Source organism: Conger conger, chromosome 2 (assembly GCF_963514075.1).
Source record: "Conger conger chromosome 2, fConCon1.1, whole genome shotgun sequence".
NCBI classification, from domain to species: domain Eukaryota; kingdom Metazoa; phylum Chordata; class Actinopteri; order Anguilliformes; family Congridae; genus Conger; species Conger conger.
In genome coordinates this window covers 47,310,313-47,335,192 of record NC_083761.1, presented here as the reverse complement: position 1 = coordinate 47,335,192, position 24,880 = coordinate 47,310,313, and the positions used below count along the sequence as shown (strand labels likewise).

Below are 24,880 nucleotides of genomic sequence, written 5' to 3'. Positions count from 1 at the left end.
GCATGTGTTTTAACTGCAGTGACCCCATTGTTTGCCTCTGAGTCTTTCTCCTTCTAAACCTCCCTCAGTGCCTCTTACAGAACACCGACATTTTCTCGCCGGCACGTTAGGTTACCATCGCGGAATTCTTTGGCTATAGCCAGTCCCTAAGGGCTTATGAAAGTAGACACTGAATTATTCAGTCAAAACTTCTAGCTGTAGCGGTTATCCTCGATAAGGAACTGACACTCTCCATGGTGTAAGGCTGGGGTCCTCAATCTTATCCAGAAAGATCAGATGTGGGTGCAGGCCTTCATTCCAACTAAGTAGTTACACACCTGAGAATCTACTACTCAGCCACTAGAATCTTTACAAAGGACCTTGATTGGTAAAATCAGATGTGTATCTGCTTGGTTGTAACTAAAGCATGCACCTACACTGACTCTTTCTGGATAAGATTGAGGACCCCAGGTGTAAGGCATCGTAGAATTTAGCCAGTTTCAGAATGAGACAGTTTCACAACGAATACATGAGAATACAGTTTCACAACGAATATTACGAATATAAGGAATCAGAGCCACATCAGCCAGCATAAAAGCTGAATTGGGGCTATGATCAAAAATGTATGTGCTAGCCGTAGCTATTAGTCAAGAGGAACAGTAAGAAAATGCTACAGAACCCTACCCACCCCCCATGCCGAGCCTCACCTGTTCTGGATCAGGGCAATCACCTGGGAGTAGGTCTTTCCCAAAACACTTTCCCCATTTACCTTCACCAGTCGGTCCCCTGCAAGCACACACACAGTACACATAATGTCCCCTGCTGTAAAATTCAGCTATGCCAGCTTGACCAGCTTGAAAATTTAGTTGGCCTAGCTCGGTATGAGCTGATCAACCAGCACGGTCAAGCTGGTCATAAAGCTGGTCTAGCTGGGTATGATGAGCTGGTCGAGCAGCTAGTGCTGGTTTACCAGCTCTTTCAAAACATAGCCTGAGTTGGTCAAACCATGTCAAGCTGGGAGCTGGTCTGAACTGGCCAACCAGATAAGCCATGTTGAGCTGGGAGCTGGTCTGCACCGGTTCAAAACCTAGCTTGAGCTGTTTGTCAGCAGTCGCTTTCTCAGAAAGAGACTAAAACAGTCTCTATGACTCGAGTGCAGGGGCTGAGGTTGCAGTGTAGCAGCAGACAGAGGCTGGAATGTGGTCTCTTGAACATGGGGCTTGGTAGAGTCGCTCTCTGTGTCTTTAAGGGTGGTGATACCAGGCAACTTTTAGGGAAACTTTGGTCGGCAACACAGGCCAAGTAGTAGCTATATATCCTGGCACAGAATACAGAGAAAACCTCCAGATGTCAGGACAATTTTATGAAGTGTTTTGACCCTCTAGGTCACTTTATTTCCTGTTGCTGATATATGTTGCCCTAAAAGTTGCTAGGTGTATTGCTACCCTAGGAGAGGCTGTCAGGGGAGTCGGGCCTTGAGGGAGAGCCTCCAATTCCAAAGAATCGTAATCATACTGACATTTTTGCATTTTCTCCAAGGGGGAGGTCTCTGTACAAGCCCCATTGGGGTTTCTTCTTTAACCTCTCCTGCACCTTTTTATTTTTTATGTATTCTGCCTTCTGCAGAACTTGCTTTCATTGTGCAAATAAATTAAAATAAGGGGAAAAACTAATTATTATTTTATGTATTATCTCATTAAAGCGAATTCCACAGAAGCTGGAAGAAATCTATCAAAATGATCAGAATGAACCATCTATCGGGAGGGAGGGGGGTGTGACACACAGCTCTGTGGTAATGGAGCAGGCCTGCAGGCACAGAATGGACAGGCTGTGGCTGGCAGGTGAAGGGGGGGTTGTGTGTGGCTACAAGTGCTGCTGGGAGAGAGGAAATGAGAAAAGACATGCCACAGGTCCAATGGGTACTGGGTGGTGGCCATGAGAGGAACGGTGCCCAGGTTAGGTGGGTTCAGTCGATGAGTCACGACAGGAAGTTGTTCCTTTGCACAACCCTAGCAACCAGGAATGGAGGGCGTGTTCCTGTCCAGGCATGTTGATATTCCCAAGCTACACACTGCCCTGAGTATTGTTTGCCATTTTATGCCTGCTTTGGCTTTAGCTGAGTACAGCAGAGACTAATAACACCCCCACATATAACAAACCGCAACACATAAACACAACCGCCGGCTCAAAGCATTTAACTCCCTGACAGTGGTCTACATTCTCTGTTTATATACATACTTTGCGTATACGTGACGTGTACGCATGTGCGTGAGCCCGTGTACGTGCACGTGTTCGTGTACATAAACGAGCGCATTAGGATGAAAGCTGCCTCGGAGGGAAACTATTTTTTTACGTGCTCTCGTGAATTATCCACTGTGGTGGACTTTCAAGTGAGATCTCCTCCTCCATCTGTTTGTAATTATCTTTGCATCATTATGTAATGCACTGTTTGCTTTCCTCAAGGTGATTTCCCTTGTAAATAGCGCATGCAGATGCAGTGCATGAGCTCGCCCTTTCCGAGCTCGGGCAGAAGGAGAAAGGTCAGAGGAGGAGATTTGAGCGGCGACCATGGACAAAATGTCTCCCGCTCTCCTACCTGTGCACAAGCCGGCTTGGTGAGCGGGGCCCCGTTCTCGTACGTTCTTTACAAAGATAGTATCCATAGGCTCCAGCCGACCTCGCTGGTAGCCTATGTCGGCAAAAACACATTAACACACACACACACAAAGATTGATATAAAACACAACATTTTAATAAAAATATAAAATATTGTACTAATAAACAGATGAGCAGAAGCAAGATAAATCTCAAACGTACATAACTAAATTAGAGCCCTCTTATTTAAACAAAATGTGTTATTTATTAGCCATAAGAACCACTGCACAATGTCACTCTAATGCATAGTAAATGTACTTAGTGTAACCACGTCCTCTGAGAAAAATAAACTCAAATTGAAAGAAATAGTTGTTTTTTAGGCAGTGCAGAAACAGTGTGTTGTTTAGACAGTGGGATAATGGGAGGCAATGACCAAGTGTGTCCAGCAGAGGGAGCAGCGGGACAGCAGCTGGCAGGAGGATGATGTCATAATGTTTCTCCCCGTACATGCTGGTACTGGAGAACAACAAAGCTCACTCACCCTTCCCGTTCCCGTTCTCCTCATCCTGCAACACAGACACACAACAGGCCGTAAATCACCTGTCCACACCTGGACAGATGCTGCGGCGTCTCAGAATAGAATGAGGCGATTAGGGGAAGCCCCACCTCTTCCTGCAATACAGCTATGCAGTCTAATTAGGTTATAGCCTGAATTAGCCTGAATGAGCAACAGGGGTATCAATGCACAGGAGTGTGGCTTCAAAGATCTGCACCATCCATCCCCTCCAGTTCAGGACACAGACCGTCTTTGCTCCTGGTTATGCAAAGCAAGCTCAGTCACATAAGGCTTTTCAAGATAACTTTACATACAGTGATTCAAATCACTCCCTTACTCAAGGGGTACACTACAATACAAAACATTGTTTTAGTCTTAATAGGCATCGAAGGTACTCAGTACTCATTACCTTTAAGGATTTAACACAATTAGCATCTTAAAATTAGCTATGGTAATTTCTCAAAATTATTTCTCAAAGTAGATTACATTACATTATTGGCATTTGGCAGACGCTCTTATCCAGAGCGACGTATAACAAAGTGCAAAGTGCATATCCATCACCAGGAACAACTGCGCTGAAAGACCCTTGAGGTAGGTACAGTTTCAAGTGCTAAGAGTGCAACAAAGATAAGGACTAGGGGCTATTAGATAAATCTGACAATGGATTATATCTAAAACTATTTTTGTACAGCACAACACAATAGAATGATCGAACAATAGAACAATAAACAAAAAAACAAAAAAACAAAAAAAAAAATATATATATACGAACAAGTTATTACGCAAAACATAATCCTTCCAGATGTGGACAACACATCAGGGTTAGATATGGGATTGGCCTGGAGCAATCTCCCTCAAACAAAGGGCACAATGTCTGAAACCATGTAATTATTCTTGTAAGAATAATTCACATAAGATATCGTGGAAGTAGCAAATATGAGAGCCTCAGTTTGGGGGTAATCAAGTGCATGATTTCATATCAGAAAGCAAAAATGAATTGCAGATACCTGGTTCACACAATAGATGGCAGTGTTGCACACAAGCGCACAAGCCCTGTCACGCTGGGAGACATGTATAAACCAAATCTGCTTGGTTAACAACTATAGTGAAACAGCAGGGCGTTATTTTTGCAGGCAGAGTTTGTACACCACAACAAGGAGAATCTGGCCAGAACTGCTCACAGTCTCCATGGGGTATCTTTAGAGCCTCTGCTGTAGCATAAATGGACTGCAGACAGGCAGCTGCAGAGTGCATGCCAAGTAGGTAGAGAAACAGACGGGCCAAGGACAGAGCCAGTTGGAACTCCTGTATCAAACACACAAGTTGAGTTGCAGGACAATAGGCACTGATCTGTTACTCAGGGAGGGTGGCTGCTAGAGTCTTACATGGTCTTTTTTCAGATTTTGGGAATGACCAGTAAAGGTCATTTCACCATATTTATAGGGCTTGGTTTGAGATACTGCCCCGTGAAGAATATCGACCTGTGACTGTTAAAGGTCATGCATCAACAGGAGAGAAAAAGGGACAGCCAAAGTCAAATAAATTGGCCCATCACATTCAGAAAGCTCACACACGAGTTAAAACACTCGTAAAATAATAATCTGATATTTAGCTGACGCTTTTATCCAGAAAGACTTACAGTTGACTAGACTATGCAGAGGACAATCCCCCCTGGAACAATGCAGGAGTAAGAGCCTTTCTCAAGGGCCCAACAGCTGTGCAGATCTTATTGCGGCTACACCTGGGATTGAACCGCCAACATTCCAGGTCCTAGTCATGTACCTTAGCCAGTAGACTACAGGCTGCCTCCTGCTGCTTGTACAGTTACACAGGAGCATTGCAAGAACATAATCGGGCAGTAACGTTGCTGGGCCTATCACAGGTCAGACACAACCCCAACCTGTGACATCATCACGTGTGTGATGGGGAGGGGTATAAGTCCTGGGGATGTCAAATGCAAACCGTGACACTTCAGGGGGACGTCGGGGTCGTGGTGAGTACAAGCGTGCACACACGCGAGCGTGCGGTCACAGCTGACTGCGCAGTTTGGGTTGGCAGGCTGGGCCCTGGCTTTGAGCTTCGCTGACAGCGCTCATTCCTGAAGACCCAGACAATGGCGCAGGGTTTAGAGGAGAGAAAGGAGATGTGGAAACCCCAGTACAGAGGCCACGCTGCCCTCAAGCCACTGCGGCCAGTCCACATCCGGATTGGGCGTGTAGGTGCATGTAGGGGTCTTTGGAAATCCTGACCTGCTTTTTCTAGGCATGTACAACTCAATATGAAAACCAGTGACCCAATAGTCTCTTACCAACCATATGACACTCGCCACACCAGTTCAGCCAGAATGTAACTTCTGAGTATCGAGGTAATCATAACAATCATAATTCGGTTTTCTACTGTTAGTTATAAGGTCAGAAAAACCCAATGAGGTATTGTAATACAATACCCTTCAATGATTTCAGCAACATGTCACAGACATGATATACGATGTCTGTGCAATGAACTGTGGGAGCTTGAGGCATGGACAATATGTAGAGCGTACATTCTCAAGATACATTTTCAAAGACAGGAACATCATATATCACCGGCTTGATTCACAGAGGACAGTTGAGGGAATGGCATTGTGTATTTGTCCAGCTCCTGAAATTTACTCTTCCTATCTTGTACCACTATTGAATAATGAGCCTTACATTAGTACCTGATGGGTCCTAACTATACTGCTGCTCTGAAGAATTAGTACTTGTTATGTATTAACTATACTGTTGATCTGAAGAATTAGTACTTGTTGGGTCCTAATTATACCATTGGTCTGAATCATTAGCACTACTCTGATACATCCTAAACAAGCTGTACTCCGGCTCACTGTTTTGACTGGCTGAAGCAGAAAGCTGAAGGGTAGAGTGGCGATGGCTCCATTGTAGCGGCCTGGTACAGCCAAGCTCTGAGCACACGCTCCCCACCGCAGTATCACAATGGCACCCATTCACTGACCCCTGCTGCCGCTGGCAGAGGGGCCTGAAGAATGGGGTGCTTGTTTCGGCAGTTCAAGCGGTTCGAGCACTCCCCGTTCTGCATCTGCCCCTCTCTCCGTACCCCCAAACTCAGAGGTGGTCAGCACCCACCGGCACGGTGCTGCTTCCAGGCAGCCTCTGTACTTGGGTATTTGGTTTGCAGCTCTGACGTTCTTTGCAGAGAAACTGATAGCAGCACTCAGGCCAGAGCACTTAATGGCTCACTAACACACCTCCACACAGAGCACTTTCCCATTGAGAACTGGTATTAGCGAGTGATTAATGGACATTAGACAAGCTCCCTCCCTCAGACCCTCTCTCTTTCCTTTTCTCCCTCCCTCCCATAGGGAAAATTTGCTCCCATCCAGACCTGGGAGAAATACATAATTGTTTTGGATTCAAATACTTTTTTGCTTTACTGAGCTTGTTTGGTATATTGGAACGTATGAAAAAAAAGTACTGCCTTCTGGTCCTCGTGGTTGGCTCAATTGCACCAGGCCAGATCAATCCAGCACAGAAAAGTATTTGAATCCAAAACAATTACATATTTGACCTACAGTGCCCTCCATAATGTTTGGGACAAAGACCCATCATTTATTTATTTGCCTCTGTGCTCCAAAATTTGAGATTTGTAATAAAAATAAAAAAGTGGTTTAAGTGCACATCGTCAGATTTTACCATGTAGAAATGACAGCAGCAGTGTTTATACATTTTAGGGCACAATAAAGTTTGGTGCTTTGCATTCAATGACTGCTTGAAGTCTGTGATTCATGGACATCACCAGGTGCTTCTCTGCCAGGCCTGTACTGCAGCAATCTTTAGCTTGTTTTGGAGGCTAGTCCCCTTAAGTTTTATCTTCAGCATATGAAAGGCATGATCAATTGGGTTTAGATCAAGTGATCGACTTGGCCACCCAAGAATTGACCATTATTTAGCTTTGTTGCTTTTGCAGTATGTCTGGGGTCACTGTCTTGCTGTATAATGAACCACCAACCAATGAGAATTGAGGCATTCGCTTGAACTTGAGCAGATATGTGCCTATACACTTGCGTGTATAGAGCAATACAGCAATGAATTTTGTTACTACCATCAGTGGTTATATCTGAATGAAGACAAGTGAGCCAGTACCTTCGGTAGCCATACATGCCCAGGCCATAACACTCCTACTGCTGAGAGCTCTCTTTTACCTGTATTAAGGAGGCAATTAAACTCACTTGGGCAATTACAAACACCTGTGAAGCCACGTGTCCCAAACATTGTGGTGCCCTGAATTGTTGGGACTATGTATAAACACTGCTGTAATTTCTACACGGTGAAACCAAAATTGATAAAAATACCCTTAAATAAAATCTGAGAATGTGCACTTCAACCACAAGTTAATTGTGTGATTCCAAATATAAAATTGTGGCAGATAAAAGGCAAATCAAGACATAATGTTAGTCCCAAACATTCTGCAGGGCACTGTAGGCTTGCTCCCATCTCATCGCCCATTTTCATCTCCTCATCTGATTGGCCCTGCATCTCAGCCTGCTGATTGGAAGGCGGCTGCCGGACGCACCTTGAGGCTGGTGTGCAGGGCGGACTCCGGCGGGTACACGATGAAGTGGCGCAGCGTGAATCCAAAGCCCTGGGAGTTCTTGTGGAGGACCACAGTGCGCGGGCCCTGCCAGGCCAGACCCTCCCCCGACGCTGGCCGCACGTTCTCATTGGATGACGAAATCCCATCTCTCCGCCCTTTCGCCTGCAACACAGAGGGAGAAACATGTGAGGGAAGCCATCTTAACCTACCATGGGTTATATCAGAGACGAGAGAGAAACCTGCGATTGGCCAGCCCACCAGCCTATGGCAGGCATTCCCTCCTCTCAGTTCGACTTTCTATTTTTTGACCCCTATTAAAACAATGATGAGGACAGATTTGCTAAAAAGGTGACTTCACTCGTGAGGGTGAACTCCTGTGGGACAGCATGGCATTTCTGAGTCACTTCCTCGTGCTCAGGAATGTCCAGCGAAGCTATTTTAAACACCAACAACCGGCCTTGCAGAGCACCTTGCGGTACACACAACAATGGAGCCTCGAAAACAAACAAGCCTCCTGGTATGAAACAACAGGAAAATAAAAGCCTCACAAAGTAGGGTAGCGGAGACTCCTTAAAGCGTGCCATATTAAGGGCAGTGGGAGAACCGGGGCCCCTGTGGCGGATGCAGGTCACCCAGCCAATCAGGGGCTTCCTGTACAAGGCCATGTTGGAACGCACACTTCCCAGCTCCTCCGAGCTTAGCCCTCACGGCATGGCTCAATCCTCAGGCCTGGCCCTGGAGGTCTTCATGGAAAGGTCATGCAACAAAGCCTATTTAAACCAGGTCTGAAATTACAACCTATACAGTATATACAAGGCTGTTGATTCTATAAAGACCTTGTGAAGGTGTCATAGTAGTCTCCGCCTTGAGACGTCTGTGTATTAAATAGACAGGATCATCAGGGACAGCCATGGTAGGCGGACTATCTCTTTTGGCCAATAAAGAGCTCATTATAAGGGGTCTTTATCTGGATGACTCATCTCCTCCTGTAGGTGATGTAACCAAGGACCAGTATTCATGCCGGAATTGTTTTAGATACTATTTGGCTAATGAGGAGTTGGGTGATCATTTAGCGGGTCAATCCAATATCTTTTTTCATTTCTGTTTTCCTGCAGGACATGTCAGGACTTACGTATGTAATATGCAATAAGATCTGTGCTACATCAAATCAAATGTGATATGTGATAATCTAATTTATTATCAGAAAAGAAAATCCAATGACTGGATGAGTATATCAGTGATGATCATTGCTCATTGCTATTCAGGCCTATGTACCAAGTAAATGCTACATATGATAAGAAAGTGGTATGAATAAAACTAGCCAGAAAAATAACATCACTGACTAACTAGCCAGAGATAGATATCTTCAAGCAGGAGGCCTTATATGAAAGGAAGCAGAAGCTGAGTTTTTCTATATCTTTTCTGGAAAGTGAAACTGGGATTTGTTCTGCTTTCAGACCATTATAAATCGAGAATTTCCAGTAAGAGTATAGCAATGACGAATTGAATCAGATGACTGGGTAGATGGATGAACTGAAAACCTGCACACAGATCACGCTGCTCACGACTCCTCTCAACAACACTGATCAAGGGTGTGGTCAGCAGCCCCAGTCCACTCAAAACGCGCTCTGCACTGATCTGAGGTCAGTACAGCTGGGTCGGCTGCCTGAAATACCATCTCTGCATCTCCTGGGAATCAGAGTTCTCAGAATCAGAGGCCTCGGTTTAGATAGCACGGTGCGGTGGCTCATGAATACGACACAGTGGTTTTTTAGGACATGGACAGAGGGCAGATTTGCGTTCGAGTGCTGACAAGCCGGTCATCCTCATGTTGGCAGATGTTGGGAATGACTCGGTGACAGGAATCTGTGATGAAGGGCAAACGGGGGCTGCGGGCGATGACATCAGAGAGAGCCTGGCAGGCACATGCGAGAACTAGCACGTGAAACCCCCCCCCGGTCTGACACCCAACACTGCAACATCTGACCAAACAGATGAGGGCAGAGGAATGCGAGAGACTCTGGGAAACCATCACGGTACGCACACGCTGCTGTTTGAACAGGGCCACAGATTTTTATACACACACCACATACTCAGCTCTCAACTTTAAGTCTCCCCACCATCAAAATGATAAATGTCTGCATTTATATAGCGCTTTTATCCAAAGTGCAGCACAATTGATGCTTCTCATTCACACACACACCAACGGTGATTGGCTGCCACGCAAGGCACCAACCAGCTCATCAAGAGCAATTGGGGGTTAGGTGTCTTGCTTAGGTACACTTCGACACACCCAGGGTGGGAACGAACCCGCAACCCTCTGACTGCCAGATGACTGCTCTTACCTTCAATGTAAAGCCAATGTCGCCCCAGACACAAATTGACACAATCCGATGCAATCATCTTCTGAGCATTCCTCACGGAGTGGACCAAAAACAATGCAGTGGAAAAGGAGGTTCTGTATTATAATGCAGCACCAAAAACTGCTGCTGCCAATTGGAACCAGACCTGGGGTAACTACGTAATTGTTTTGGATTCGAATACTTTCCTTTGCTCGACAGACCTTGCCTGGTGCAATTGAGCCAACCAAGAGGACCAGAAGGTGGGGTTTGCACTTTTCTATATTGCATATAGGTTCCACTAAACCAGGCAAGCTCAGTAAAGTATTTGATTGCGTATTTGACCCAGGTCTGATCGGAACCACCTACAGAAGAAAGAAGTGGATGGGACGGCAGTAAGAAAAGAGCTGAACGTAACAAACCTGTGGTAAAGGGAGCCATTAATGGCCTTCTCCTGATGTATTCCTGATTTAAATCCATGGAACCGAACCAAGCAGCCATTTTCCATCTTAGAAAACGTTTAAACACACCGTGCAAGTAAAAGCCGTTGCCAAAATCAGAGCTGTACTCCCACCACATCACAGGAAATTGAAAGTACAGATTGTTGTTTTGCCAAATCGGAGGATTGCGTATGTCTCACTGGAGAATGAGTGTGTGGATGAGTGGGCGGAGAATGCATTCATTGCCATACCTAGTGATTGCTTACTCATCAGACCTACCGCTCATTAGATCGCTACACCAAATTTCATTCACCTCACCCACATATGCGTTCATTCACTGAAAATGATTTTTTTGAACACTGGGCCTGTGCAGTAGAAGCAGTCACCAGCCCTTAAGGAGGGGCACAGGTGCTCCCGTTCTGCCCGTTCCTGTCAAGCCGCACGGAGGGCACGCAGTTGGCAGCGGCTGGCAGAGGGCATTGCCCTTCCTCTTCCCTCTTGTGATTTCCTGTCCGCCCCGAGCATTCGCTGACCTTGCAGGCCGGGCCGAACAACAACAGGAAGTGGCAGCCGCAAGGCAGGAAGCGCGGTACTGAGAGGGGGGGGTCGCTGGCCATTCAGAGAATACGGATCCACTAAAAATAGGAGAGAGAGAGAAGGGAGGCGCGGCCCTTTCAAGCACAGTCGGCTTCCTTCACTCTCATTATACAGCGACTCCCTCCTTCCCTCCGCTCTCTCTCTCTCTCTTTCTCACGCTTCCTTTCCTTTCCTTTCACCTCCGCGGCATGGGCGTCAGCCGTGGCCTTCCCCCTCCCATCCTCCATCTCTCCTCCAGCCCTCACCTCCCAGAGCACCTCCAGTGAGGAGGTGACCGCAGCTCTCTGCACGCACCTGGGAGAAAACACAGGCGATACTGAAGCAATCCTTCAACACCCCCGGATGGGCGCACAAGCACACAAAAAAGCATATCAGAACAGGGAGAGACTAGTACTGTTATGTATGTCTGCACTAAGTGAGCACTTTATTAGGTATATATTCTTTTTTAGACTTATTGGTTTTCTGCTGCGAGTGCATATGTTTATGTTTCATGCTTGCTTGGCAGTATTTGCAATGTGTATTTCCTGCCAATAAAGCTCATTCAATTGAACTGACATTACAAGAGAGAGTGTGAGAGAGGGTGAGAGAGAGAGAGCATATTAAATGGTATGTGTAATAGGAAGATGAAGGGAGAGAGACATAGAGAGAGGGTGAGAGAAAGAGAAAGCGAGAGCATATGAAAGGGCATGTATGAGGAAGATAATAAGGGCAGAGAGAGAAAGACAGAGGCAGAGAGAGCTGTCAGCCCTGGGCATGTCGAGACAGAGGCACGAGGAGAGAGAGAATGAGGAATGAGAGAGGGGTGAGAACAGAGAGAGGGGGAGACAGGGAAAGAGAAGAGGGAAGACGTGAAGAGAAAGTAATGCGGAGAGGAGAGCGTGAGGACTGGGGTGGGGGAGGAGGAGGAGAGGGGGGGGGGGTGGCCTGGGACAGGCTCCAACAGACCACAAGCTCCCTCCCCGCTCCAAGGCTGGAAACCTTGGTATTACTCCCCACAGATGGAGAAAAGCTCTCTGTGCCCACTTCACCACAGAACCTCTTGCCTCCTTCCTCCGTCCGCCTGTCTCCCAGCGTCCGTCTGTCCCATCCTCTCCGACCACACCCTGTTCTCTGTCTATCTCCCAGCGTCTGACTGGGAGCACTCGTTTTATCCATTAGAAAAGTCAAGGTTAACTCCTACAGATAAAAGGTTAGTTTGGTATTTCAAATACAGTTCACGTTAAATGTAATGTAAACCACCTTGCAAATAAATTGAGTTTAGCACTTGAGATTCAACATGGAGGCTGTGTGAAAGCACAGTTTTTTCTTGTATTCTCGGCTGAAAAAACAGCTCAGCTAGGTTTTTGAAACAGCAAGTAGCTGGCTGATTTTAGACCAGTTCCCTGCTTGACATGATTTGACCAGCTACCAATTCAGACAAGCTACCAGCACTTGCTGATTGACCAGCTGCTCAGACCCAGCTAGACCACCTTATGACCGGCTTGACCAGCTCAATTTTCAAGCTGATCAAGCTGGTAAAACTGGTAAAGCTGGCATAGCTGAATTTTACAGCAGGGCTGCCCATTATGTGTCTGAAAAGGTGATTAATTATAGCTGGTTATATCTGAATATACAGAGTATACAGTATTTAGTATATTTGTATTATAGGCATACTATTATTTAAACATAAAACTGTACTAATGCTGTACTATTATTGAAACATAGTCACACTCACTAGCAAGCCAGGATATGGCTCTCCAAGTCATCTCTCCAAAGGAAAGACATTTGTTCCACAAAACAGACTCAATATATACTGTATACAACCAATATATATAAGCAAACACACTTTTTAAACGAATACTACCAGCAATGTTAGCTGCATATAGGGCATATACATGCCTTCATAACCGTGATAATTTGAACCGTATACCAAGCATTTTTCCGATTTGATATTTGATGGATACCATATGTACACAAATTCCTGGAATGTGGCAAAAAAGTGGACATATGTGAATCACTGCGTACGTATATATGTAATTAGACTTTGAGAAATAATCTCTCATTAAAAGTGATGTACACATGGGGCCGAGTTGCATTTGTGCATCTGGTTTCCGAGGCCTTTGACAGGTGCTGCCGCTAACGATGTTCCTGAGGTTGGGTCTCCTGTGTGGATAATGAGGAGGTTGGAGCCGGCCTGGTTAGCATAGCGCAGCTCCAAGAAGAATGGCCTGCTAACACGTTCATCTGGGCGGAGAGAGGCAACATGCGCGCGCCCGCACACAACGCAGCAAAATGGGGGAGGGGAGGACTGCTGGTGACCGTGCCATACGGTCCACCCCAAAAATCGCACGTTACTCGCTATTGAGGGACCGTTCAACTGCTTCATAAATGCAGACACCAATTGCACACGCAAACAAACACACTGTAGCTGAGCCTTCCTCCAGTGACACCTCACATACTTATACCCTGACTGGAATTATGTGTCTTATCCTCACCAGCTTTGTCATTCCACATCACAATTGCCCACATACAACGCCTACACTATACAGCCCATACAGCATAGAACGCACTACACTACATTATACTCAAAAAGCATACACTACACTGCACTTAGAAAGCCTACACAGCAATACATTACATTTACACTACACTACACTACACGTACAAAGCTTACACTACACAACATTTCACTGAAAAAAGCCTACACCACATTACACAAAATCTAAACTACACGACACATACAAAATCTACACTACACATACAAAGCCTACACTACACATACAGGCAGTGATTGAATTGGATCTGGAGCTCAGCTTCGCCACCTATGATCAAAAACAGACCCAGACTTTAGACTCCCCAATCAGAAAATTAACATCGCAAACACCTTACCCAACCAATAAATGAGTAAGATCCTCAGCCAAATGCATAAGGAGCAAAAAGACTGTTCCACAGTCAATTAGCATATGGCATGTGTGCTTTATGAGTGGTCAGTTCAACAACTATATCATGTTCATGGTTACTCCCTTTTAAACGGTACTGCCTCCGAGCATGTCAAACTAATTTAGAAAATGTAATTGCAAACATTATTCATTTCATTATAGCTTCCAATTAGAGCAGTGAAATAACCCAAAGTTCATATATTATCGATGTGATGTGTGCTTTCATTAAAATCAGTGCCGTGCCCACCCCAACAGTGCCAGTCCCCACCTCCTCAAACTAGGGATCCACCACCTCAGAAATACCAATTTAACCACTGGCCACTCCACTACATCATATTACAATTACTTGGCAGTCATTCTTAGCCACAGCGGCATACAGTAGTGACCTGCAGGGCTACACTACAGTAACTGTGTGTAATAAGGAGGAAATGAGAGTTTGCTAGGCTCCTATCCCTTCCCTACAAAACTGTAGGATGCTCAATGTCATGAGTAAACGGACCTACTCTACTCGAGAGAAACAAAAATAAGATGGTAAATCTTATTTCAAGACTAAAATGCTTGTTAATATTTTGCAGTGTGCTGATATCCCAGTCCTCTTCAGCTGCCAGGTAACAGCAGCATGGGCAACCAGACGCGCTCACCGTGTCTGTCACATCATTCACACCGGCAGTTAGAAAGAATCTGCTCAACAAGGATTTCTGCATTCAGCGGCACCGGTTGAAAAAATCTAAAATACATTAAAACCAGAATAACTGTCAAAACTACACCCAGCGGGTGAGGGAAAACAGCAAGACTCTGGGCCCAGCTTCTCCTGTTCTCGGAAGGCCTGGTGACATTCCAACACATACAAACAGACGCACACGTGCGTGCACGCACACGCTAGTATACGCCTCGCTGAATCCAAAGATTACAGCACCGTTTTAAGAAAACTCCACTGATGAATCGACATATCAGAATGGAAGTTTATGAAGTGCCTTTGGCCAAAGAGCTGGGCACTTCTCAGAGCACAGTACAGACAAGTAAAAGGTTGCATAAATATGATAAAAAATAAGTGTGAGGAGGGAAAGTAACAGTCCCCTGGGGGGGGGGGGGGGGGGGGGTGATGTCACCACATGGCCCCCAGGCCAGGATTTGTCCTGTGTGTGTGTGTGTGTGTGCACTGGCTTTTCACCGGAGGCCGGGAATAAACACACACTGGGGCGAGAGCTGCCCCAAATGCTACGTCCCTGCTCCTGCCAGCTGTACATACACTCATTAGCTACACCCCTGCAATTCTGCCCTGCACAGCTAAATCTGCACTGTTTCCAAATGAGCTGGATGACCACAGCCTCCAACAAAACCGGTGCAGTTCTCCATCATCATAACGGCGCGGTCTCCAACAGAGCCCGGTCTAAAAATGGCCGAAAGCCTCTTTAACTCTCCCCCCGAGGAAAGCAACGTGTTCTTCTTCAAACAGTAGGACGGTGTGACATTTATGATGCTGACTCACTAACAGTTTTTCTGCTTTCTGACCTGCTGAGCAAAACTTTCCAACCTGTGTTCCCTGCTCAGCTGTTTTCCTACACCCCTGTGCGCAGCGTCACCCCTCAGGTGCACAGCAGTCGTTGTCCCCTCCAGCTGTGCACTGTGACTCCACTACTCCGTCCTTTACTCCATACTGTGGTCACAGCCAGAAGTGTAAAATCAAGGTTCAGAAAGTATTTAGTTCCAACCACCTGGATTTACTCATTAGCGCAATTTCTTCAGCCAGGAGGTAGAACTACTTCACGTTTGGAAGAAAGGCATGGCGGGTCTGACCCCTGGACCTTCCGCTTCAGGCCACGGCTAGGAGAGATGATCCCACTTGGTTGGGATACTGCGTGGCCGGCGGCACCAAAGCACAGGATCATTCAGAGCGCACGGCAGCCTTTTACACAAGACACAGGCTCTGACAAATGCCTGATACGCAGCCAATCCAACGAACATTAACACAACACAGAGGATAAGAACTGCGCAGGACCACAGAAACTGACACACCAAGCCCTTATCTGTCAATACATTGAACACTCCAGCATACAAGAGGCACTGCTTAGCCTTATACAGGATAGACACAGTGGTGTACGAGTTGTTTCGACGCACCTAAGATTCCCAGTATTGTCCCATCTGCTGGGCCATGCAGCAGCATTACATTACAGATACATTACAGGTATTTTAGCTGAAGCTTCTATCCAAAACAACTCATGGTTGATTAGACTAACCCCATTGGAGAAGAACAACCCCATTGGAGAAATGTGGGGTTAAGGGATTGCTCAAGTGCCCAACAGCTGCAGGGACCGTATCGTGGCTACACCAAGGTTTTTACCACCAACCTTCCAGGTGACAGTTGAGCCATGAAGCATTACTCTGAGAAGCTTTACACCACAATAACTTTGATTGGTTAACAGGGTATTAGCAGCCCCAGAAGAGGCTGTTAAAGAGACCAATTGGTCAATCTGCTTTTTGGGTGAGGAGAGGGAGAGGTGCGCTTACCCTGAGCTGGTGGGGGTAGCTCTGGCGCTCCCACCCACAAAAATGTCTGCGGGGCACTCTGCGGGGCACCCTGCAGGGCGAGGTCACCCCGTGCAGGACCGCCAGCCAGATGCAGCGGGGCTCTGGGGCGCTGCAGTCCACCCCCACGGCGCCCTCGAAGCACCAGTCCTTCCCCGGGACCCCCACGGCCGGCATCCCAGCCGCCCACATCCCCCGAGTCCCGAGAGCAGAGACCAAGCGGTCACAACGCCCGACCGCACTTCCGGCCCCCGCTCATGGGACGGTTGGTTTTGAACCGGTCAACGGACGGACAAACGAAGAGCGAATCCGCCAACGAAACGGAGAGCGCGCAACAATGAAAATGCCTGCTCCCCCAGCCTCCTTCCTCCCGCCGTTCCCGAACGGATAATGTTATTCCCACATGTTCCACATCCGACCCTCAGCCTGACTCTGGTCCCTGCGACTCCCTGCCCACGGGCTCCTCAGGGTAGCATCGCGGCTCCCACGCCAGCGGCCCGCTCAAATCCGGCTGAAACCGAGCCACCCGGGGGCGAGCGGTACCGGAACGTTCCGCGTCCTAATCTTTCCGTTCGGCCACGTTTTGCCCTGAGAGATCCTGAGTGCTCTGGTGCCTCTGGAGTAGGAGTCCTCGGCCGTGAAGCTAGTCCTCCCGTCAACTCCTCCCGCACCCAACTGCCATCCTGAAGGCACTTAAGACTTTCTGTGCCTCTTCCCTTTCACTTTCTCTCCCTTCTCTATCTCCCTCCTCCCCCTTTTCTGGCACAGCGGTGAGCCGCTTTCTCGCCACTGGTTCATCCCTCTCTCCTCCTCTTTTTGGGCTCTGTCCTCGTCTCCTCCCCAGGACCTCCGCAATCCCACAATTACAGAGGTGAAGAGTGCACGATAGTTATCATCGAAGGAAGTAAAAGTCTGGACGTCCTCAAAGCGGAAGCGAGAACAAAGAATAACTGAAATAAATTCTGACTTCCAAACCCTGCCGGCTAAACAAGCAGCGGCGTCGGCCTCTGCGTTAACACCTGTGTGCCGCGCAGCGAGAGACTATTCCTACTTTCTTTCTGTTCTCTTTTCTCCCTCTCTTTTCTCTCTCTCTTTCTCTCTCGCTCCAGGCAGAGTGATGGCCCCCGGGCCGCTGACGGGACAGGCTGACACTGACGGAGGGACAAAAAGAAAGCAGCAAAAAGGAAAACAACAGAGAGCAGGGGGTGAAAAATAATGCAGCAGCAGACCAACTCCATAGACACACACGACTGAATGAGAGGGAGAGGGAGAGGGAGAGAGACGGTGGGGGCAGACACCTCCCCACTGTTGCTCATTCAGAATTAAGCAGCTGCTATAGGCTATCAAACTCATCTGCATGAGCCCCTAAACCCTCCGCACATACACACGCACGAACCCGTGCCGCACACACACACACACACACACACACACACACACACACACACACACACACAGATCCAAATCAAGGATTGAACTGTCCTTTTTATCCTTTGTAGGTATCTTTTTTTGTCATCACGTTAACTAATTACTCCAGCATGTCTCTATACTCAAGACAATGTAAACATCAAACTGGCTTGGTTTTCTTTTATTCTTTGCATCAAAAAGAAGCAGAAACTGAAGTCATAACAAAGACTCTTTGACATTTATGCAAAACTTCTATCCACACAATCACCCACAAGCGGTCCCTCAATCAGAAATACATATTTCTCTTGGACAAACAATCTGTGACCCTTCACCCCTGACCCCGGTCTTCGACAGCTGATGGACAGACCAGTGGGTGGAGTCACAGGACCTTGTCCATTTTGCCATGTGTGTCACAAAGGCTGAGTAAACACTGCCTTGCCACTTCAGCAAAATACAGCAGCCTGAGCGAACATACACACACTCAAAAACACACACATTCACACACACAGTATAACTGTCACCAAACAGCCAAGGCTCTGTAAATGCAGTCGACAGATCAGCACCTCCTTGTTGCGAGACAGTTCTTTCCACCAAAGACCTCAGCCTTGAGTCACAGCAACCAAAGCATGCAAAAACGCATACACACTCCAGCAAGTGCACACATACACACAAACACACACACAGACAAGCATGCACGTTAAAAAATAAATGCACACACTATAATTAGGCACGTATAAAAACTCAAGAGCTCTTGGCTTTGGCAAGATGTTCCTTGCAGTTTGTGGCAAAGCCGCACTTGGGAGGACAACCAATCAGAGCTGAGGGAGGCGAGTAACCAATAGCAGAGGAGGTGCATTGTCTCTGTGAATGAGTGAATGATGGCACCAACCCCCTGTCTCGTGCCCCTCGGTGTTGCCAGATCTCACCGAAAGAAGAAGGAACCTGACACCAGAACAATGTTAAATGACATTACAGTCCACAACCTACTGGCAGCAGGGAGCACACTTTGTTTATTTGTACGTGGAACACTGAAGCAGAACATGCGAGGTGAATGCTAATGGAGACAGCCAGCGACAGCATGCGACCACAGAAAGAGTTGGTGTTATGCAAGAGAACTCTCTCACCCCTGAAAGGAACAGAGGCATCCTCCCCTCCATCACATCAGATCTGGGACAGGGCTGGGCCAGTACCCCAGGAGAGCACTGGTGTGTATGTGGGTATATGTGTGCAGGATGTGTGTGTGTGTGTGTGTATACAGGGGTATGTGTGTGTGTGTTTGTGTCGGGGTGTGTGTGCGGGAAGTGTGTGTGCGTACGTGTGTGCGTGTACAGGGGTATGTGTGTGTGTGTGTGTGTGGGAGGCTGTGCTTAAGTGTGTGTTTGTGTATGGTGTGTTTGAGTGTGTATGTATTTCTGCATATGTCTGGTACTGAAGTATGCACTGTATCTGAGAGGTTTTGGCTGTGGAATGTGGAACTAAAAGAAAAAAAAGCTTGTACAGTACTGTGCAAAAGTCTTAGGCACCTGTAAAACACTCTGTACAGATAACATTCTTTCAAAGATAATTCAATGAAAGACATACTGTACATTTTACATTACATTTCAGTCATTTGGCAGAATAGTTAAAAGCTGAATCAAATGAATATTTTTTGTGACCAGACAAAAAATATTACTAATAAATATATAATAAAGTCTAGGGAGCCTAAGACTTCTGCTCAGTACTGTATAAAGTCTATTTCCCTCTGTCTCCCACATAGTGACCAACAAACTATGCTAACAAAATTATCTCTCTCTCTCCCTTTATCCTTTTATCTCAGCCAGTGAGTTTTTCTTTAGTTCAGCAGCTTCCTACAATAATGAGAGAAAGCAAAGCACAATGAATGTAGCCGGGTGCAGATACAGATGGCGTGAGGGTTGAACTGCAGATTACAAAGGACACAAAACACAGTAGTTGGGCTTATGCTTCCTTGTGTTGACAAGCACTGCCTTCACTGATCATGGCAAACAACCAGAATAAACAACTGCAGGTAATATGGGGCAGCTCTCAGCATCGGCTGTGATGTAATAAGTTTCAGCCTTCGCTACACGTGGTGCACACACACACACACACACTTTGCTTCAATTTCAAGCCAAAACCACAACACATCTCTGCAATAATGGAAAGTGATGGCACACTAAGGGTGGGTGGAGTTTCAGTGGCGCATGATGACATCATCCTAACACGCCATTCCCAGCGGTGCAGATACACACAGCTACACATACAAACACAGAGGGTTTATTTACTCTGCGTTTAGTCCTTTCAGTATTGCTGTGACACTGTGGCAATATCCATTGTTGCAGCCAACAACCCCCTGAATTACAATAACCACAAAGCTAAAAAAAGGCTAGCATATACAGTGAGGTCTTAAAAGGAATGCAATTCCCACATGGATCACCTGATACGGGTGTAAACACCCTCAAATTATAGGTCACAGTCTGTACTTTAACCTCATATTCATTGTTCATTTGAAAACCAATGCACAGAGCCAAAGGAAATTGGCTGAATGGCCAATACTACTGTCCAAATACTTACGGACCTCACTGTAAATAGCACACACAAATCTCAGTTGTAAAAAGAGAGTGATACAGCGCTGCGTGATTTCATCACATGTTACATAGCCACTTTTTGAAGTTATTAGCTATTTTTCTTCACATAACTCTTCTGGACACATTGGGGAAAGAAAGTGAGTTACATATAAAAGTCACTTTCACATCTTCATTCCCAATCTCAGTCCTATGATGTGGTAAATATAACAAGATAGGTGCACATTCAAATATTTAATACAATAAAACACACGCAAACAGAGACATTTAAGACATACACAGACACACACACACACACACAGGAGACTCAAAAACACCAATGTTAGACAATCTAACGTCCCTCACAGCAAGTTCTATTGCAGCTGAATCCGATCCAGAGACACTAGTCATGGCCGGGACTAGCAAAGGACAAAGGGAGTAACAACCTTTGTAAAGCTCATTTCGTAAATCTGTACTGTGATCAGTACAGATACTGATCAGTACAGATAAGGGGAGAGAGAGAGTGTGTTTGGATGAAGCTTGGTTCACATTCAATATTGCACATGCAGCACAGGATGCAGAAATCAGATGAATGTACAGGGTTCAAGTTTTTATCTATGTGGTTATCTAACTGTGTTTAATTGGTTGGTTAGCTAGTTAGTTGTTTGGTTGGTTAGTTGGTTCTTCAGCTAGCTGGTTGGTTTCTGTGTGGTCTCCATTCTGGTGTTCTGTCTCCGTGTGTCCTTTAATGTAAAGCGTCCTTGGGTTTGTGAAAGGTGCTATATAAATTGAATGTATTATTATTATTATTATTATTATTATGAAGGTTTTCAGCACACTTGTCCCTGGTTATATTTACGCAATGTAATGTAAAAGACAGCGAGAGACAGAGCACAGGGTGGAGGTAGACAGAGCTCTTTCAGGGCACACGGGCACTACACAAACACGGCAGCGTTGACAATGACACCGCTGAGGCACTAGAACAATGAGACACGCGGCCCAGATCAGCGACAGCGGCCAACGGGCACGCCCAGAGAACCAGCGCCTAGCGCAGCTCACGATACCCATGTTACACATGCACACCGGATTGTCAGAAGCAGCCATTTCTCAGAGCTTGGTGTGTAATGCGTGTGGGGAGGAGTGAGGAGGAAACGGTCATGTGTCACTGTCAGATGCAGGCGCCTCCGGCTCGATAAGCGTTTCCGTCCGAATTAAACTCATTTTTCTGACAATGGAATTATGATTGAATTGTGAAATTCATTCTGACAGCCTTAACACACGTGCACTTGTACAAAGCACACATAGGCACGTGCACACACACACACACACACACACATTTATTAGGCTCATATAATACATACTAATGAACATAATAGCCTCCATGTAAATATGCAATGCACTGTACCTCAGCATGAATTTATATAATTTAACTGTGAGATATGTACACTAATTTCAGAACATAAAATAGGACATAACTCATGGGCGATTCTTCATGTGCACGTTATCTGTACAATGGACAGACATGGCTACCTTTCTTGTGAACACAGGGAGTGACATACTATTAGGCATTTATTAGACTTATTTTTTTAGACTTATTGGTCTTCTGCTGCTGTAGCCTATCCATTTAGAGTTTTAATGCGTTCTGGGTTCAGATATACTCTTCTGCTTACCACTGTAATGCGTGATTATTTGCGTTACTGTCACCTTTTTGTCAGCTTCGACCAGTCTGGCCCTTCTCCTCTGACCTCTCTCATTAACAATGCATTTTTTTCCCGTAGAACTGCTGCACACTTGATGTTTTTTGTTTTTCGCACCATTCTCTGCAAACTATAGAGACTGTTGTGTGTGAAAATCAGAGGAGAGCAGTTTCTGACCCTGTCAAAAATCATTCCACGGTCAAAGTTACCTAGATCAATTCCCTATTCTGATGGTTGATATGTACATTATCTGAAGCTCCTGACCCACATCTCTGATTGTATGCATTGCACTGCAGCCATACATCTGGCTGATTAGATAATCGTATGAATAAGTAGGTGCAGAGGTGTTCCTAATAAGGTGCTCAGTGAGTGTATAACCACAGGATTGTGGACAGTGGAAAAGAGGAAACTACGCCAGGGAGCAGCTACAGATTTCTAAGGCGTGGCCTGGGCTTCCCTGGAGTGTTGGATCACAGAGGGGCGAGGACTCAAGGCTGGAAGATACTCCTTTGATCACAAGATGTTTACAAGACACACACATAGACACAGATCCACACAAACACACACACACACACACACACACACACACTATATACTGTACATACTCATGGTCTCATACAAACACACACACATAAATGTTAGTCCTATTCAAAATGTTACTATCCAAATATGCACTATACAGTGGGCGCCAGAAATATTGGCACCCTTGCAAAATATTCACAATAAGTGCTGTAAACTAATAATACTGTACATTTATTGACATAAGCTTTCTTTTCCAAGATTAGTAAAGCACTGTGCTTTATTAATGATTCAATGGAATCAATCAAAAGATTTTCTAATAAAAAATGTATTTCCCAAAAAACAATCATTTATATCCTTGGGATATCCCCCTCTTTAGTTCAGACCACAGATTTCTCATGGGATTTAAGTCTGGGGACTGAAATAGCCAATGCAGAACATGGCAGTTGTTTTTCCTTAACCGTTTCTGTGTGGACAATCTAGCTTCCTAGCAGAGGCAAACATATTTTCTGCCAAGATTTCCTGGTACTTTGTTGAATTAATTGTGCCATTGATCTTAAATAGTGCCCCTGGACCACTGGCAGCAAAACATCTCCAAAACATCAATGTATAAATGATTGAAATAAAGAGTATATAGTTTCCCCATATACTATATATATAAATATACAGATAAATATAGATCATTGTCCATGTTGTTGATTATATGCAGTCTTTGTTCTCCATTCTTATAAGGGGTGCCAATAATTCTGGAGCCCATTATATACAGTAGCACAGCACAATGGTTTACAGTAAGCTTTACAGGTTACAGGTTTAGTCAAAGTCGTGTAGAACACAAAGCCATTGGCTCAGCCAGTTAGTTACTAAATTTTGAGCTCCTGGTTTCTGTAAACTGCACCCGAATACTTCGTCCTAACATAAATTTTCACAGAGCTCACAACAACAAGGCTATTTGCTCATGATTACTCGTTAATTAAAAGATATGTCCAACAAGGGGTGCTATAGTTGAGCTGGTGGAAAGCTGAGAAAGACAGCATATTCAATTGCATGGAATTCATGTGACCAAATTAGATTTGCGTATTTAGATTTGTAACTCAGAGCCTTGAGATCACACTGGGCACAAAAACACCCACCTTCAAATGGGTATGGTTTTGCTCTTCAAAAAAATCAATAAAAGGGATCAGTTACTCATAATGACCGAAACCTTTGAGGCCAGCCATTACTAACCAATATAAAATGCTCTGCTTATAAGGTTCAGACACTTATAAGAATCAAATCACATTAGGCTAAATGTGATTAAGATAAGGGGAGTGTGCTATCACTTCCCAGAACCCACAGGGGAAGCAGTGACTATATCAGCACTGGTAATAGCACTCAGCAGAGATGTTTCAGGGCAGTCCAGACAGACACAAACAGCAACAGTCATCAGAGATCATTTAAAATCAACCAAGATGGATAAAGAAGAAACCAGCTGGGTAAGCGGGTTAATTTTAACCTTAATCTCCGGCTAAACCCCAGAGCAGTAGGGAAAAACACATTCTTCTCCCCAGTAGTTCTGCCCTTCAAGCGCACCTCCTATTCTATCGTCACTAGATGGCAGCAAAACCAAATGGCACGCACAGACGTGCTCTTCCGTCTTCACGCAAAACCAACTGGCTACTTCTCAACTTCTCAAATCAGAACACAGATACTGGTTTTTCGCCGCTAAATTGGTTCAGAAGCACAGGAATGACTAAGGATAGAGTACAATCCCCAGGTCACAGGAAGGAGACACAGTCAGTGGGATGTTATCACACCTGGGTCCAATACGCAATTGTTTTGGATTCAAATAATTTTCTGCCTGATTAATCTAGCCTGATACATCACTGCCCCCCAAGTTGAGGGGAAACCCATTTCAAACGAGCCAAACTCAACTGCTGAATTACACCCTGCTGATCGAGCAAGGTTTTGAAACAGCTGGGAGCTGGTTGACCAGTTCAGACCAGCTCCCAGCTCGACATGGTTTGACCAGCTCAAGCTATGTTTTGAAACAGCTGATAGCTGGTTGACCTGCTACCAGCTCAGACAAGCTTCCAGCGCTAGCTGGTTGACCAGCTCATGCCCAGTTAGACCTGCTTATGACCCGTGTGACCAGCTCCAGCTGGTCATAGCTGGATTTTACA

At 45.7% G+C, this 24,880-nt stretch overlaps 1 protein-coding gene across 1 annotated transcript in view; it reads right to left on the bottom strand.

The window, feature by feature from the left end:
* Positions 1–24,880, bottom strand: part of LOC133121236 (rho GTPase-activating protein 23-like) — a 91,512-nt gene that overhangs the window by 25,240 nt on the left and 41,392 nt on the right. Inside the window, exons 2-5 of the mRNA XM_061230441.1 lie at positions 7,700–7,882; positions 3,116–3,140; positions 2,576–2,668; positions 687–765 (exon numbers count right to left, since the gene is read on the bottom strand). Coding sequence (XP_061086425.1) covers positions 687–765; positions 2,576–2,668; positions 3,116–3,140; positions 7,700–7,882 — 380 coding nt within the window. The remainder of the gene's footprint in view (positions 1–686; positions 766–2,575; positions 2,669–3,115; positions 3,141–7,699; positions 7,883–24,880) is intronic.